General features: G+C 39.2%; 1 protein-coding gene across 1 annotated transcript in view; it reads right to left on the bottom strand.

The window, feature by feature from the left end:
* Nucleotides 1–306: 306 nt before the first annotated feature.
* myt1la (myelin transcription factor 1-like, a) overlaps nt 307–15,834 on the bottom strand; it is a gene marked incomplete at both ends in the record, with an annotated part of 52,966 nt that continues 37,438 nt past the window's right edge. The window contains 10 exons of the mRNA XM_079215017.1: nt 307–447; nt 1,926–1,988; nt 3,865–4,008; nt 4,677–4,780; nt 4,866–4,957; nt 5,196–5,417; nt 7,622–7,705; nt 7,794–7,856; nt 8,888–8,956; nt 10,361–10,512. Of these exons, the coding sequence (XP_079071143.1) occupies nt 307–447; nt 1,926–1,988; nt 3,865–4,008; nt 4,677–4,780; nt 4,866–4,957; nt 5,196–5,417; nt 7,622–7,705; nt 7,794–7,856; nt 8,888–8,956; nt 10,361–10,512 (1,134 nt within the window). The remainder of the gene's footprint in view (nt 448–1,925; nt 1,989–3,864; nt 4,009–4,676; nt 4,781–4,865; nt 4,958–5,195; nt 5,418–7,621; nt 7,706–7,793; nt 7,857–8,887; nt 8,957–10,360; nt 10,513–15,834) is intronic.

Here is a 15,834-nt window from a genome sequence, read left to right as displayed (position 1 = left end):
AATGTGCATACATTAGCAGCTATAAACAGTACGTCACATTATATTAGGTCATATGAAAATGTACAAAACGTGAATGTCCGTTTAAAACGTCGGTAATAGTTTTTCAAAGCAAGGCAACGACAATTAAAATAATAATACTAATTAAAAAAAAAGAGAGATACCCATGGAATTGAGAGCTTAACAGCAGAATAATTAAAATAACTATGGTAGATTACAGCAGCAAAAAACAACATGTTCCCTTCTTTTTAACTTTTTTTTCTGTTGTTGTTTTTGCTTTGCATTTGTTATTTTGGGCCTCGGTCCGGGCTAAACCTGGATACCCTGAACGGCCTGTTTGATGTTCTCCAGCAGCGCCTTGTTCTCCGGGCTCTGGTACTGGTCCTGGTGAGTGTACATGTCTGTCAATGTACTCACATAAGTGTCAAAGTTCTGTTCATTCATTGGCTCCTGAGAGAGGAAAGAAACCCATGAAGAAGAAAGAAAGAACAGTCAGTTTATCGACAATCAGAATATATCTATATATTTAAAAAAAAAAAAACATTGTGGGGAAGATAAGCGGGCAGCAAGGGAGGAAGGGAACACCATCAGGGAAGCATGGCTCGCTTACACAAACTCTCTGAAATACTCTATTATTTTATTGTGATTATTATTTTTACTTCATCCTGTGAAGGTCTACGCAATGCATATCCAAACCATGCAAAAAAAGTTGGAGCAGAATGGTTAGCTGGTGGATGGATGGAAGGTTAATGTATAGCATATGGAGACAAAATCAGGATGTTCAAAACTAAGGATTCAATGGTCAGATGAGGGAGACACGACAGGTAGTTAAAGTTAGTCTTTCGGATATGTCTCAAAGACAGAGCAGCTTCGGCTTCAGAAAAAATATCATTGGTTGAGTTTGACCTCAGTGTCAAACAACACAATTGTTGTTAAAAGAAAAAGAGTTACATTTGTTAAAGTTCTACTGGAAAGTTTGTTTGGATGACCACAATCTGTTTTGCATGTGGCGTCCCACAAGGCTCGATTTGAGGCCCAGTGATTTTTGGTCTCCATGGGCGTTTTCAGCCCAGGATCCCCAAAAATGATGACTATACAATTTTTTTTTGGCATCTCATGTGGAGCTGGTTGTATGGCACACTGCATTTTTGTTAATTCATCCGAAATTGGAATTATTTCTCTTCATTTTAATTTACAGATTCCTGTGTTCAACTGCTCAACCAATCAGATTATTTCCTGATTCAAGAGCAGCTCTGTCTCCAGGTGTGTGGATCTCAAACTACCGTTAACAAAGCTGTGACTTGAGCCATGTTGGCATTGTAGGTTTCTGCAAACTACGGATACGTTGTATGTTGATGTTATTGCATTTTATCAGTGACATTTTATCAGAGTGACGTATGATGGGCAACAGTATTGAATATACGTGGTATAATATGGAGTGTAACAAGCAAGAAAGTTTAAAAAGGACAGATTTGTACATAACTTTATATACGCTGCTAACATTGCTACGCTTACATGACGTTACGTAAGAAATTATGCAGGGCAGTTGTTGTCTAATTAGAGTAATTATGTTGTGATGTTATTACGTTATGTTTTACTACGATGACCACGTGGCGTTGTACGTTTATGCAAGCATGATACAAGTCCGACATAAAACGTGTTCACGAAACCTTGATTTTTGATTGAGAAGCGTCTACATTCAACGTATCCTATTGTTTGCAGAAATGTAATTTGGGAAAATCAAAACACATCTGATCGTTTTTTATATCTGGAACCAGTAGGTTAGCTAATGCTAATGTCATTAATACATCAGTTAGTTGTGATGTGCAGACGGGGGTCTAAAGGAGCTTTAGGAAGGGGGAGGGGTGGTGGGTGGTGACAGTGCAGAAGAGAAGGATAATTGGATAATGGATAAATGGATCTCTTACTCTGGGAGGCATCTGTAAACAGCAGTTATGCTTTACTGGGGCCTCTTTCTGTGGCAGCGATTTCTACAGGAGAGGGTGTACAGAGAAGTCTATTAGCCCACTGGACACACGGCGCCGTCACGCGGCCTCTTAAAGCGAAAAACACACATTGTCCGTCGTAGCGAGTCATTCGCCCTCCTGCTTTGTTCACACCGCAGCTGAAAGTTGAATTAAGACCAACATTTGTTTTATCTTTGAGCACTCAAATCGAAATCAAAAGTCAATTTCTAATCAGGAATTTAGGGAGAGAATAAAAGAAAAGTGTGCTCAAACTGTCAGTGAACTTTACTGAAACAAAAATGGATGTGGCCTCTTTTTGTAATATTTTACTTTGCATATTGGTCATTTCCTATTATCATTATGATTATTATTATTGGGTGTGTCTTATATCCTACAACACATATTTGCTCAAAAGGTCTGGAAATAAAGAAGGGAACTAATTCTCCTGAAATGTCCACAAATCAACTAATTGCATTTAAATAACAAGCTAGAACTATATGTTTTCATTACAAGAGGGACACTAATCTAATTCCTTGTTAAGACATGTTTTTCTTCCAGAATGATGTGACTACTAGACATGATTAGAAGCACAGGAAGCCAAAAGTCACTCGGGTGCACACTGCTTTATTTAAGAGAGATTATCCAATTAGCCACGGTCTTCTTTCTACACCAAGACAATGTGACGGTGAAACAGCCGCGAGCACTTCACTCAAACTGAAAAAAAGTTTCTTTATGTGAGACTCTAAGAGGTGTTCTCAAGCACAGGAGAAGCACAGCATGGACTGCTGGGAAAAGAAGAAGAAGAAGAAGAAGAAGAAGAAGAAGAAGAAGAAGAAGAAGAAGAAGAAGAAGAAGAAGAAGAAGAAGAAGAAGAAGAAGGAGGAGGAGGAGGAGGAGGAGGAAGAGGAAGAGGAAGAGGAGGAGGAGGAGGAGAAGAAGAAGAAGAAGAAGGCGAACTGAAAGAAGCAGATGAGTAATTAAAAAAAAAACTGAGCAGATCAGTTCGAATCTTTTTTTTTAAAACTTTCCCACAAAGAGATTTCAGTAGTTGAAACAAAGCAGGAAACACATTTAAACATGAAACAGACAAACATCTGACAGACGCTCTAAACTCCCTCGGATAGATGACTAAATTACATTTTATTTCAAGTTTAAAATTCAGCAAAGATCTCAATCCTAACAAATCATTTTGTCTGTTATTAGTCGAGATACAAAAATCATCTGCACAATTCTAAAAACTAAATTCATTTGGGATTTAAAGTGAATCTCATTTCACACTTGTTTTTTTTAAATATAATTAATGTTCTAGAATAGAAGATTAAAGACAAATTGATCTTACTCTGGAACTTTGTACTTTTGCATCGTCAACCAATATTGTTTACAATAACTACTTTGGTCCAATCCTCACAATTTCTACCAACGTGGCCACAGTTTAATTTACACTGCACTTGTTCTAAGTAAATAATCTACTTGGCTGAAGGATGATATTTGTGTTGATAAATGGAGGAAGGAAGTTACCTTTAGACTACCAGCTATTAATGGAATGTTCAATAAGCTCTTATTGTGAAGAGAAGTTATTGACTTATTACCTACCAAAATAACACGTGCTGCTTTAGAGGAATCTTACATTTAAATGGTTTTATTGTTAAATTGCTAAATTTGTTAAATTGTTAAATTTGTCAAATTGTTAAATTTTTAAATTTTAAATTTGTTAATTTTATTTTGTATTAAATATTAACAAACAAATTTAAAAAGTTTAAAATTAGAGATAATTTATCTAAAGCAAAACTGATGACGAAAAAAATATTACTTTAAGTTTTTCACTTTGCAGCCTGAGACTGTAAAAGAGATCAGTCTCAGCACACCGTTTGCCTGAAGGTGCAGTCAACGTATTTCTCACCATGTGTGGAAGCTGGATGTTCGCTAAGCTGTTGATGAGCGACTGGCTGAGGTTAGCCAGCTCGTGCAGCAGCGAGTCGTTCTGCTGCTCGATCACCTTGTTCTCATCCTCGATGGACTTCAGGTTGGTCTCCATGGTGGTGATCTGCCGAGACGAGTAAAGTAATCATCAGCAGCGGATACCTTTTTTTTAGGGTGGTGGGATTTAATGGAGAGATGACAGGGAACGAGTGAGATAGAGTGAGATAATGAGGTCATAGCTCCTGAAAGTCGTCTGTTGTGGGACTAATTAAATGTTATCGTACTGATCTAAGCTTCTATCTTCCACAGAAATACTGATTGTAATTACTAATTGATTCCCTTTGCTTGCACTTTGACTTCAGATTTAGATTAAAAGCATACCCAGAAATGGGTAAAGTGCTGCTGAAGAGCTTTTAATGTGAAATATCTGTCCAGGGGTTAATTTTTCATGACAGTTGCTTAATATCAATAAATACAAAATAACATAAAGTAGAATCAGTTGGGTAGTAAATTAAAAAAATATATATTTCTGTGAGGAAATCTATTATATTGTAATTAGATCAAGACAACAGGTCAACATGGGTAAAATAGTGCAATACTTGGAGCAGATAAAAAAATATGTCTGACTAAAATATACTAAACGACATAGAGTAGAGGAAATAAGGAATAAAGGAATGCCTCTAATATAAAGCCAGAGTTGTCTCTGGTTGCTAATTGAGAAATTGTTTTTCTAATTTGGGAAATCTTCTCTGTAAAGCGTAATATACTTAATGTATTTATATACTATCTTACTTGTGTCCTCAGCTTTATCATGTCGGACTCCACTTGAGTGTTGGACTCATTCAGATCTTTGATTTCTTCATCCAGCTGTTTGATTTCTTCATCGTTTTCGATGCCTGACACCAAAAAAAAGAGCATTTCATTAAACTGCAATACATTTTTCGTTCTCCTTCTGCTTTAGAGTCATGGTTTGGCTCTGACCTTTGCTTGCTCTTTGCTTGATTGTCAACATCTCCACGCCGCTCATCCTGGCCTTCTTCATGGCCGACGTGGCCCGGGGACACCCGGAGAGACTGGAATAAAACATACACATTGACGAAAGCTTTTCCTGCAATAGATTATCAAGCTGCTGCAAGTTTTGCAAGTAAATTAACAGGAAGGAAATCAATCTACGTGCATTATGATTTGTAAAAGGGTCATCAAGATAAGCATTGTAGAACGAGAAAAAACTATCAATGAAAACTGCTGATAATAACAAAAAATAATTGTGTGTGATACGGTTGAAACAGAATGACACAGAGCCACGCCCACCTCCGATGGGTCAGGAAGCTCCCGCTGACGTGTCCTGAGCCGTCGCAGCCGGGTGTCGGGCAGCTCATCCCGTCCGTCTTGCCGGACTTCCAGACGAACTGCGAGCCGTTGACATAGCTGTCCTTCTGCCTCTTCGCCGCCAGGGGGCAGCCAGACGCGCTGCGGTGGGAGGCGTACTTTCCCGTCACGTGACCCTGTCCATCACAGCCCGGCACCGGACACCTGAGAGGAAAAAACAAAGTTGCCAAAGAGCTTGAGAGAGGAAATCCATCACAGTCAGCGGTTTTTGTTTGTTTTTTCGCGTTCAAGGACAAGTTTGATCAACTCTTCTCAGAAGCAAGAAACATTCAAATTCATGACCTGTTGCGTACAAATTCTCAATTTATATGCAGACAACAAGGAAGTAGTCGTAAGTTGTTGTAGTCCGAGTAGCATTGCTAATTGGACTTAAAACAATGGTCGTTGCATTGAGGAGGAAGTCCTAGCTACACTGGAACCCGCGAAAAATTGCCCTTAGGAGCTAAATTGTCCTCAGGTCGGTAGCCGATGGGTTCCAAACTGTATAAGTACTAATGAATGTGTTAAATCTCCATTCTCTCTACTGACCACCAGGGGGCGACTCCTCTGGTTGTATATAAGTCTATGATTTATGTGTTAAAGCTGCATTCTCTATACTGACCACCAGGGGGAAACTCCTCTGGTTGTATAGAAGTCTGAGAAGTCTCTTGATTTATTCCCTCAGTAAACATTGTAAACATGAGTGCATGTCTCAATCTCTAGTTTCAAGTCTTCTTCAATACAGCATGATGTTCATTTAATAAATTATGTTCCATTTAGAGTCAAACAGACCATAAAGCAGGGTATGCTTTAAGGCGGGGCAACAAGGTGATTGACAGGTCGACACCAGAGACGTCGACACCAGAGATGTATACACCGTCTCTACGCCACTCCTCCGCATTCAAATATGGTCACTTCAGTTCATTGATTGCAAAATAGTCAAGATGGCGACAGCGATAATCCAAGATGGCCAAATCCCCAAACTCAAGGCTTCAAAACATCAGTCCACAAACCAACGGGTTACATCCACTTCTTATATCCAGTCTATGATTTGTCCATATTAAGACACCGGGGGGCACTGACTGGAGTGAAATCAGGTTGCAACAATAACATAACAAGTATGAAATCTCAAGCTGGAGTTATTTCATTAGTCATATATGTATTTTGTATCTACGTTGACCCCATTCTAAGCATTAGGAGCAACTTGGGCTTCAATATCTCGCCAACCTCGTGGTCGAAGGACAAAGCGCTCGAGCCACTGAGTTGTTGAGCTCAACATGATGATACCGCTCGCTCTGGAGACGACGCTCTGCTCTTCCCCCTGCAGCCCAAAACGCCCTTCGCGGTGACATTTGTGCTGATTAGAATGAGCCGAGCGTCGGCGGACCGCTCCCTCGCTAACGCTCTGGTTTTTAAGTCAAAAGACAATTCATTCTTATTCATTAAGCAACAATTCCCAAACGTATTATTATAAACTGGATATCTCTTTTGGAGTGCTTTTCCGAAAAACAAGCAAAGAACGTGGGATCAGTATGTTTCACCAAAAATAAGTCTGGTTGTATAGAAGTATATGCTTCATGTGTTAAAGCTGCATTCTCTCTCCTGACCACCACTGGTTGTATAGAAGTCTATGATAAAATGATTAGTTCTCCCTTGATTTATTAACTCAGTAAACATTGGAAACATTAATTTATGGTAGTTTCATTTTTTCTATTACTCAGTTTTCAATTAGTAAATGATGGTCCATTTAGAGTCAAGTAGACTCAAAGCAGGGGATGCTTTAGAGCGGGGCTACAAGGTGATTGACAGGTCTCTACCAGAGACGTATACAGCGCCTCTACGTCACTCCTCCTCAGTTCAGATATGGTCACTTCCTGTTCACTGGTTGCACAAAAAAACATTATTGAAGAGGCCTTTTTTTCGTGCATTTAATTCACTCTGAAAAAAAGGCGGTGGAGACCAGAACGGAGCAAAAAAGGAAAGCGAATGGACTTGGATTCATCAAATCGCCAGAAACATTTCTACAAATGCATCCTAAGTGTCTCCCGGAAGTGTAAATAGGCAACTGTTTACTAACTTTGCTCTCAAATTAGCTCCTTAATACCTTAAAATGAAGTGTTGAACAATCATCTTCATTCTGTTTCTCCTTGACCCTCTTGGTTTTAATAGAGATTTATTCTGGTTGTGGACTGAGATGCTCCAGGTTTTGGCTGTGAACCTAAACCCTGACTGGATGTGACGAAGGTCCATGTGATAGAGGGGAGGAGGTAGTTTGAGAGCATCATTTAGTAAATAGAGACAGTACAAATCAATAATTAGATGGTTAGACGTCCCCTCCTGAAACGTCCCTCATTTCAAAGAAACCTTACTTGATTGGCTCCTGGTCGTCTTTTTCCTCTTTGCTGTGCAGGATTTTGATGCCGCTCTTCTTGGCTCGTGGACAGCCGGACAGACTGCAGGACAGAAGACAAATCTGCACAGTGAAGTACTGCGTTTGTTTCGTTGTGTTGCAGCTCGTAGTCTGGAGCGCAGTTACTGTACCTCCTGTGGGAGGCGTAGTTTCCAGTGATGTGTCCAGATCCATCACAGCCAGGGGTCGGACACCTGAGACACAAACACAAGGGTTAAACAGCGTCTTGGTCTTCAACCACGGACTCCAGACTGCTCGGACTTGATCTTGTTTAGTGGTCTTGACTGCTCTGAACATACTCAGAAGTATTAATTGGACCCAATCTGCACACTCAAAGACTTTGAATAAGAAGTGGACATAGTCGTCGTGACGTCACGTGTTGGTTTGTGAGCGGATGTTTTGAAGCCTTGAATTTGGCAATTTTGCCGTGCAATGTTGTTCTTTTCCGCAACCGATGAACAGGAAGTGACCATATTTGGAATGGAAGGAGTGATGTCAAGACGCCGTATATGGACTCTGGTAGAGACCTGTCAATCACCTTGTAGCCCCGCCCTAAAGCATTCCCTGCTTTATGGTCTGTTTGACTCTAAATTACCATAATTTACTAAATGAACATCATGCTGTATTGAAGAAGACTTGAAACAAGAGATTGAGACATAAACTCATGTTTACAATGTTTACTGAGGGAATAAATCAAGAGAGAAGTAGAGTAATTTTCTCAGACTTCTATACAACCAGACCTGGTGGTCAGTAGAGAGAATCCAGCTTTAAGACACTTCTGTATTGGCCTTAATTGGCAGAACCGAAGGTTGCCGCCTGCGTTAAGCACGGGGTAACCAGTGGAAGCCAGAGACATAAAGAAATACAGGTAAACAAAGAGGATGGCACATGTGTGTTCAGCCTGACCTACTAAATGTATACAGAAACATTAAGGATCAAAGATGGAACATAAAAACACGCAGAGAATTTCACACCTTCATTTTGTTATTGAAGCGTTTTTTGTTAACAAACAATTGTAAATAGATTATTTGACAATGACGTCTCAAGACGTAAACCAGGAAGTAAAAAAACAACAACAACAAAGTGCAAATTCATATTTACACTTTTTCAAGTCCTTGCAGCCTCTCACACTCATTTAACAGGGGGCGTCAGTTTAGTCCTTGAGGGTTCAGGGTTTAGGGCTTTAGGGGGACAGTGGACTGGGTCGTGGACTTTGTAAACTCACCTGAGGTCCTGAGAGTTGGTCGTCATCATCCCGCGGATGTTTTTGTCGGCCAGCTGGCAGCTTGACAACCTGCAGGAGGGAAAGAGACACGAACTGAACGCCAACAACCATCTGACTTGATTCTGAATCTTACATTCAGATTAAAAGGTTGCTAATTTTTTAAAAGCTTTTCAACAATAAAATGAATTTTTAACACTAATAAGTCAGGGAAAAATGGTCTATATATGTATGTTTGCATATATGTATGCATACATACATCCATACACGTATGGATGTATGTATGCATGTATGTATGTACGTACGTACGTATGTATATATGCATGTATGTATGTAAGCATGCATGTATGTATGTGTGTGTATGTGTTGTATGTATGTATACATGCATGTATGTATGTTTAAATTTAAACAGACAGCAGGCGTAGTTGCCAAATCCACGGCCCGCCACTGGTATGTTGTATGTATGTATACATGCATGTATGTATGTATGTATGTATGTATGTATGTATGTATGTATGTATGTATGTATATATATATATATATGCATGAATGAATATATGTATGTATATATATGTGTATTTATGTATTTATGTATGTAAGTATGTATGTATTTATGTATTGTAGTGTTTTAAAAGTTTAGTTTGTCAAAATTGGACACATGTATATAATGATGTTTATGTGTACATTACAATGCTTAAGATGGAGTATTGTTTATCAGGTATGCATGAAATGAGCACAGATTCACTAGTCTGCTGTGGGCCCCAGTCATTTACACACAGTGATAAGGGCTGAGGTTTTACAAAGGAGCATTTGGTTTTAAGAACAAAGGGGACCACCTGTGGTCTGGGGGAATCTCCCTCCTGTTCTTATCAGGAACAGGAGGGAGATTCGATTTGCATTTCAACCAGAAGAGGTGAAGGGTTTCTGTGGAAGGATGACTGTAAACTGTAATAAGATTCTCATCAGCTGTAACAAATAGAACTGAATAACAATTCTTTCTAGGTAAAATATTTTGTTAGTAAACACAGGTGGGCGGTGTGAGGACTTCAGGTACCGGAGAACTAACCAATGAGTGGCCTTAAGCTCCGTGAATGAGACGCGCGCAAGAGAAACGGCCCCTTTTAAATCCCCACGTGACTGGACAAGACCTGCGGTCTGGAGTTCGTTGAGGATCGAGGGGCCCCTATCGGGATTGCATAAACTGTTTCTGTCATCATCTTCTATTAAATAATTATTTGTATAACTCATTTTGGACTCTGGACATTATTCCCCACACCACCTCCCAGGACTTTTTGACCACTTTTCTTCAGTATGTATGCTTGGATGTATGTCTGTATGTGTATGTGTATGTATTTATGTATTTATGTATGTATGCATGTAAGTATGTATGTATGTACGTGCACGTCTTCAAGCACAGTCTCCCTTGCAGAGACAACACAGTGAAGTGAATTACATGCGGCGGTACGAGAGTCTTACGTGATGAGCTCCTTCTTGCTCTCCTTGCAGGCCGGGTACTTGTGGTGCTTGGGGCTGGGCATGGTGACCTCGGCCGGGTAGCGCTGCTCGTCCAGCAGCTCCTGGAAGGGGTCCAGCTCGTCGCTCTGGTGCAGGGACGAGAAATACGAAGACTACGACAGGTCACTACGGGTCCCCGTGATTAAACAAAGAATATTCATCCTATCAAGTAATTTAATGTCATGATTTTATAGTTTAATCTCTCTTTTCATGCACAGAGACAACACTCACTGGTAGATTTTTCATTTGCAAGATTGATGTGTTGTTTTATCCTCTGTGGTACCAGTGTTCACATCCTTTGTGTTGCATGGCTGAACTTGCAGTTTGGGGATAATTAAAAGCTTTTCTTTTTTACCATTTAAAACTTGTTAAAAGTCACTCAAACACAAGAAACGTCGAAAAAACTAAGAAACTAACCAAAAGTGCATTTTTGTCAGTGAACGTCACTAGTCCTCCTTTAGCTTAGTGGAGGAGACGACTAAGCGTCCTCACTAGGAAGCTAGTCCTCCTTTAGCTTAGTGGAGGAGACGACTAAGCGTCCTCACTAGGACACTAGTCCTCCTTTAGCTCAGCGGAGGTGACGTGGAGTCATGTGACCGTGGTGGAGTTCCTTTTTCGACTAACGTTAGCTTCTTACTTTACACTTCCAACATCATCAAAGTTCATGAGTGAAGATTATCTTGATGAAATGAACTTGTATAAATGTTTGTTTGCCACAAAGTATATTTACTGTAATAATCCCAAATCCAATGAAAGAATCTCATTGGCTGTTTGTGGAGGGAACCAGTGTGATGCTAACTTCCTGTTCGCTACAAAAACACGTCATCCCTGCAAATTAGTTGATCAACAGAATAATCAAGTGGGAATTTAAGTAATGTTTTAAAGCAAATGTAAAATATATCCACTTCACTGAACATTTGTTGCTTTTTTGTCTCTGATGGGAAAATAAACAGAATATCTTTAGGTTTTTGATTATTGGTCTGACCTTGATGCCAAGGGGAATTATCTTTTTATAGAACACATGAAAATAATAGTTTCAGCCCTAATGACAAAATAGAGAAGCCTAAAGAACCATGAGAAACTAAATAAAACCGCATTTGCTTTGAAATAAACGTGCAGTTTAGTAAATAACGGGAAGGAGTTATTCAATTTATTATTATTATATATTGTTTTATATTCAATAATCGTTATTATTATATATTATTATATTCTTATTATACTATTTTATTATTTGTATTTTCAATATATTTTAGTATTATTATACATTATTATATTATTATAATATCATTTTTATTTTCAATAATTTTTATTAGTATATATTATTGTTGTTTTTATTTTTAGGACTGAATTTGAGAGCCTTTTTTTTGTTTTCTTCATGTTATATGTGTATCATTTGGTTATTTCTACACGTGGCGACGCTCCAGCCCCGGTAAACCAGTTCACAGTCCTCCTGCACCAGTTGGACTCGGTGATGCTTGTGAGGCAGTGAGCTCTGCAGCCTGCTCTGCAGTCCACACATCACACCTCCTCAGTCGGGAGCAGAAATCGTTCAGGACTGTCTGGAGAGAAAAAATCCCATCAGTCGGCGAGCTCCGGGTTGCGGCCTCCTCCTCTGCAACGTCGTGCTTCATTAACGAACGCAATTACTCTCCTGATTAAAAAACCTTTCACTTCAGCGCTCTGAATCCAACGAGGCAAATGTAGCAATTTGCTGCATGGATTGCTCTGTGTGATATCAGATCTGCAAGGATTTTTAAAGCGTGCAGAGGATCTGTTGTGTTATACTTATGTATTAGTGGTGTAATTCAGCATTTTAATGCACCGTGCTCGAGCTCCTGGAGCGTTCATTCAGGGAGCCGAGCTGATGCAGTGCAGCGTTTTAACCACAAGAGAGCGCACTGAGCCCGCTGCATACACTCCATCAACCGGTGATGTTTATCCAACTGCTGAAAGTGAAATTTTAAACTTAAATAATAATAATAAATAAGAATCGTTTTACTCACAAACTATAAAAACAAATGCTATCACTTTTTATTGACTTGAGAAGATTATCTTCATCTTTCCGAAAGATCTCTTTTCATCCATATTCATTGACTGCACTTCCCAATTTGGTACTAAACTATTTTAAGAACTTGCTAGAATCACATATATTGTGCAGAATAACGTTTCACTGAGTGTAATGTAAGAATGTAAAATTAATCAACAATGGGCCCGAGGTAAAGTCAATTTACGTTTGTGTCTCTTTAATTTTAAAAAATAAGTGTCTTTCCAGCGACGATGCAAAAGATTAGTGCCGTAAATCTGAATTTACTCACGATTGAGTCTTTAAGATGAGGTGAGTAGTGAACGAGGGAGTGATTTCGTACAAAGCTCCAAGCAGACGTGGTCTTAGTTGCTATTAAAGGTGCAATGTGTAACATCTGGCCACCTCCGTCCAACCAATAGGGGGCAGCATTTCACCTCTGATGGGTCCAGGCAATCTAAACAGTCATGGGTTATAAATAGTGGTGTAACGACCACGTGAAGCATCAGTTTGAAATAAAGTTTTCTCCTCTAGCATCCAGTAGATCATGTAATCATGTGACCAGTAGAACATGTGATTATGTGACCAATAGATCATGTGATCATGTGATTATGGATGTTTTTCTAGTCTCTGATCTCTGATCATGTGACTTTGTAAACAACCAATCAGTGTTTAGACCAACAGGAGGAGAGCTAGTATAATATCATCATAAATCATAAATATCATCTTTTATTTTTTAATCATTTGAAATTTTATAAATGACTATAAAAAAGTAAAAGGATAACATTTAGAATTTTTAGATGGATTACTGACTTGAGGTTGAAAATAATTTTGGGACGGTGGCAAAAATATTCTGGATCCTTGTCGACCAGCTGCTATAATCAAACAATAACAGGATATATTTCTATTAATATGGATCATCAATGATCGGCAATTAGAAGCAGTGTAAAAGTGATATTTGCTCCCTTTTTTTTCTTTTGTGCTGATCCGTGATCCAAACCGTCAGTTTAATGACCCAGTTGCACCGCTAGTTATAAATATTTTATGAAAAGACAGCTGCTAATTTAGAGAAGGGCAAGAAAACGCCAAATTCAATCAAACTGCTGAAACTCAGAGACAGAAAATAACTCTTGTGTCGTAAAATATATTTTTGTGTGGCATCACTTTTTATAGTCTAGCCATCTGCGTGCTTACTGTGACAGCAACCGGTCCGGTTTGATTTTCTGTTTACTGGATTAAAATCCAAAATATAAGGGGGAGGGGCTACAAGAGACAGACCATTAATTAGCCGAGCTGTAGCATCTCCAGCACTGGGGGTCTGATCCTGGATCAGCAGACTTTCTATCGCTGCCATAAAATCTGTAGGGCGGGTCAAGCCAGAGAAATGGATATTTGTTTTTGGGACAGGCTGTTGGACATATTGGGACGTTTTTTTCAGACTATGTTGATTAGTTACAGCGTATTATTGTACTCAACTTACCTAAATAATAAAAGGTGAGGCTTGATCGTGAATATTTTTCTCTATATACTAAAACAGACACATTTCGTGGGGAAACATATTTCTCAGACTTAGTTACAACACTGCAGGTCTTGCTCGATCTCTCTCTCGCAGACACATCACATTTACTTTAAAATGAACACTGGGCGTCCTGGAGAGCATTTATGCGTTTGCTCGTTTACAGTCTCTGTGTGAACTTCACATTCGTTGTGTTCTTGTTTCTGCCACTTTGGATTTAATCTAATAAACGTTTATTTGTCACGTATCTCTTGGTGTAACTCTCAGAAGTTGGATGAAAACAGATCTGATTCAGATGAGCTTCAAGCTGCCCGATTGTCACTTAGAACCTTTAAACTCTTCGCTTTCTGTAACACATTTTCTGTTTTAAGCTCAATCAACATATTCTCTCTTACAGCACCTACCTTTGTCTCTGGATTTATTTATTTATTCTTTTTTTACATGATTTGTATTGAGCTGCCCCAGGGTGAAAAACTGACCCCGCGATGTAAAACTTTGGCAAGCACCATCGTTCTGTGCAGTTTCTGAGCCTTGGCTTCGTGAAGTTGTACATAAACAGATTCCAGACCTTTTCAAACTCACAAAATTCCCTCTCATCTATGTACAGTGATGCAAAAAAAATGACGCCCTCGCAAAATACGTCTACAACTTCCCCTTGTTGCCTCTCGGCTCCGCGTCAGAGGACCAGCATCTCTCTTTTTAAACAGCTCGTGAAGTGTAATTATCTCCTAATCTATGTGAGCCCCCTTAAATATAAACTCTGGGTTCCTTAAATCTCTCAATTTCATGCTTCAAATTATCTCCGTATACTTTGCATGATTAGGGGACAGGCTGCCTAAATATTAAATTTGGCGGTTAAAGCCTTTAATCAAAAGTGTAAGGACAGAGTGTGGAGCATGAGAGCTTCAATTTGGGTCTAAAAATGTTTCAATGTTTAAACTTTCATGTCACTTATTTTAATGTGTACCCTTACATTAATCTTCAGATAAAAAGTTTAAGATTTAGAGTTAATGTATTGTATTCTCTTAGGATCCACATCTTTGAACTCCTGAACGGTTTGAATTGATAGTTGAAAACATGACAACCTTGATATCTGAATTTATGGTTGACACGATTGACTGACAACGCTGTTGAAGTGTTGCATGGTTGTTTTGATGATTTGTTTTTTCGGATGCATGGTTAATTACTTTTATTCTTTCTTATTTTCAAGGGATTTATTTCTCGTTAACTGCAAAAATACCAAAATAAAATATTAAGTATAAAACTCTTTTTTAAACATGACAACCAGAATCCAGTGGTGGGCCGTCAGGGCCGGCTAAGCCTTCTCTGCTGGCCTAAACAGAATCACAAAGTTATAGCTATTTTATATTTTAATTTTTTTTCTCACAAATACACCACATGTATTATAATTATTTTTCCCTATTAGCTTATTTTCTCATTGCACAGCTCCTGTCTTCCTCTGTTGCTCTGCCTGCAGCCTTCAGCCTGCAGCACTGCAGCGGGTTTGAAGGAGAGCTTTTCATCCAATCAGATGTTCTCCTCCTGCATCTCTACGAAAGCAGAGCAGTTCAATCAGGCCTTTGCAGATTAAAGTACACAGAGAGTGGACGTTGTGGTTGATTGACATGGACTTCAACAAATCAGATCTTTAGTTTGACAAGCTGGGTGTATTCCTTGACGTGGAGCGCCCGCGAAATGGCGTGGCTGTATGATTGGTCAGTGGCCCAGATTGACCATTAGCATGCACTGTGATTGGTCAGTGGGGCAGCGTACGAAAGAAGGAGAAGAAGAACCTAGAATCTCAGGCTGAAGCCTGAGAAACGGACTTGCTGGTGGATTTACTAATGACGAGGTTACGGAGGGTTATGTGCATTTTATGAGTGAAATGCTGGTTGT

The sequence above is a fragment of the Taurulus bubalis genome, assembly GCF_910589615.1.
Source record: "Taurulus bubalis genome assembly, chromosome: 3".
NCBI lineage: Eukaryota > Metazoa > Chordata > Actinopteri > Perciformes > Cottidae > Taurulus > Taurulus bubalis.
Note: the sequence above shows the minus strand (reverse complement) of the source record. Positions and strands in the feature narration are given on the sequence as shown.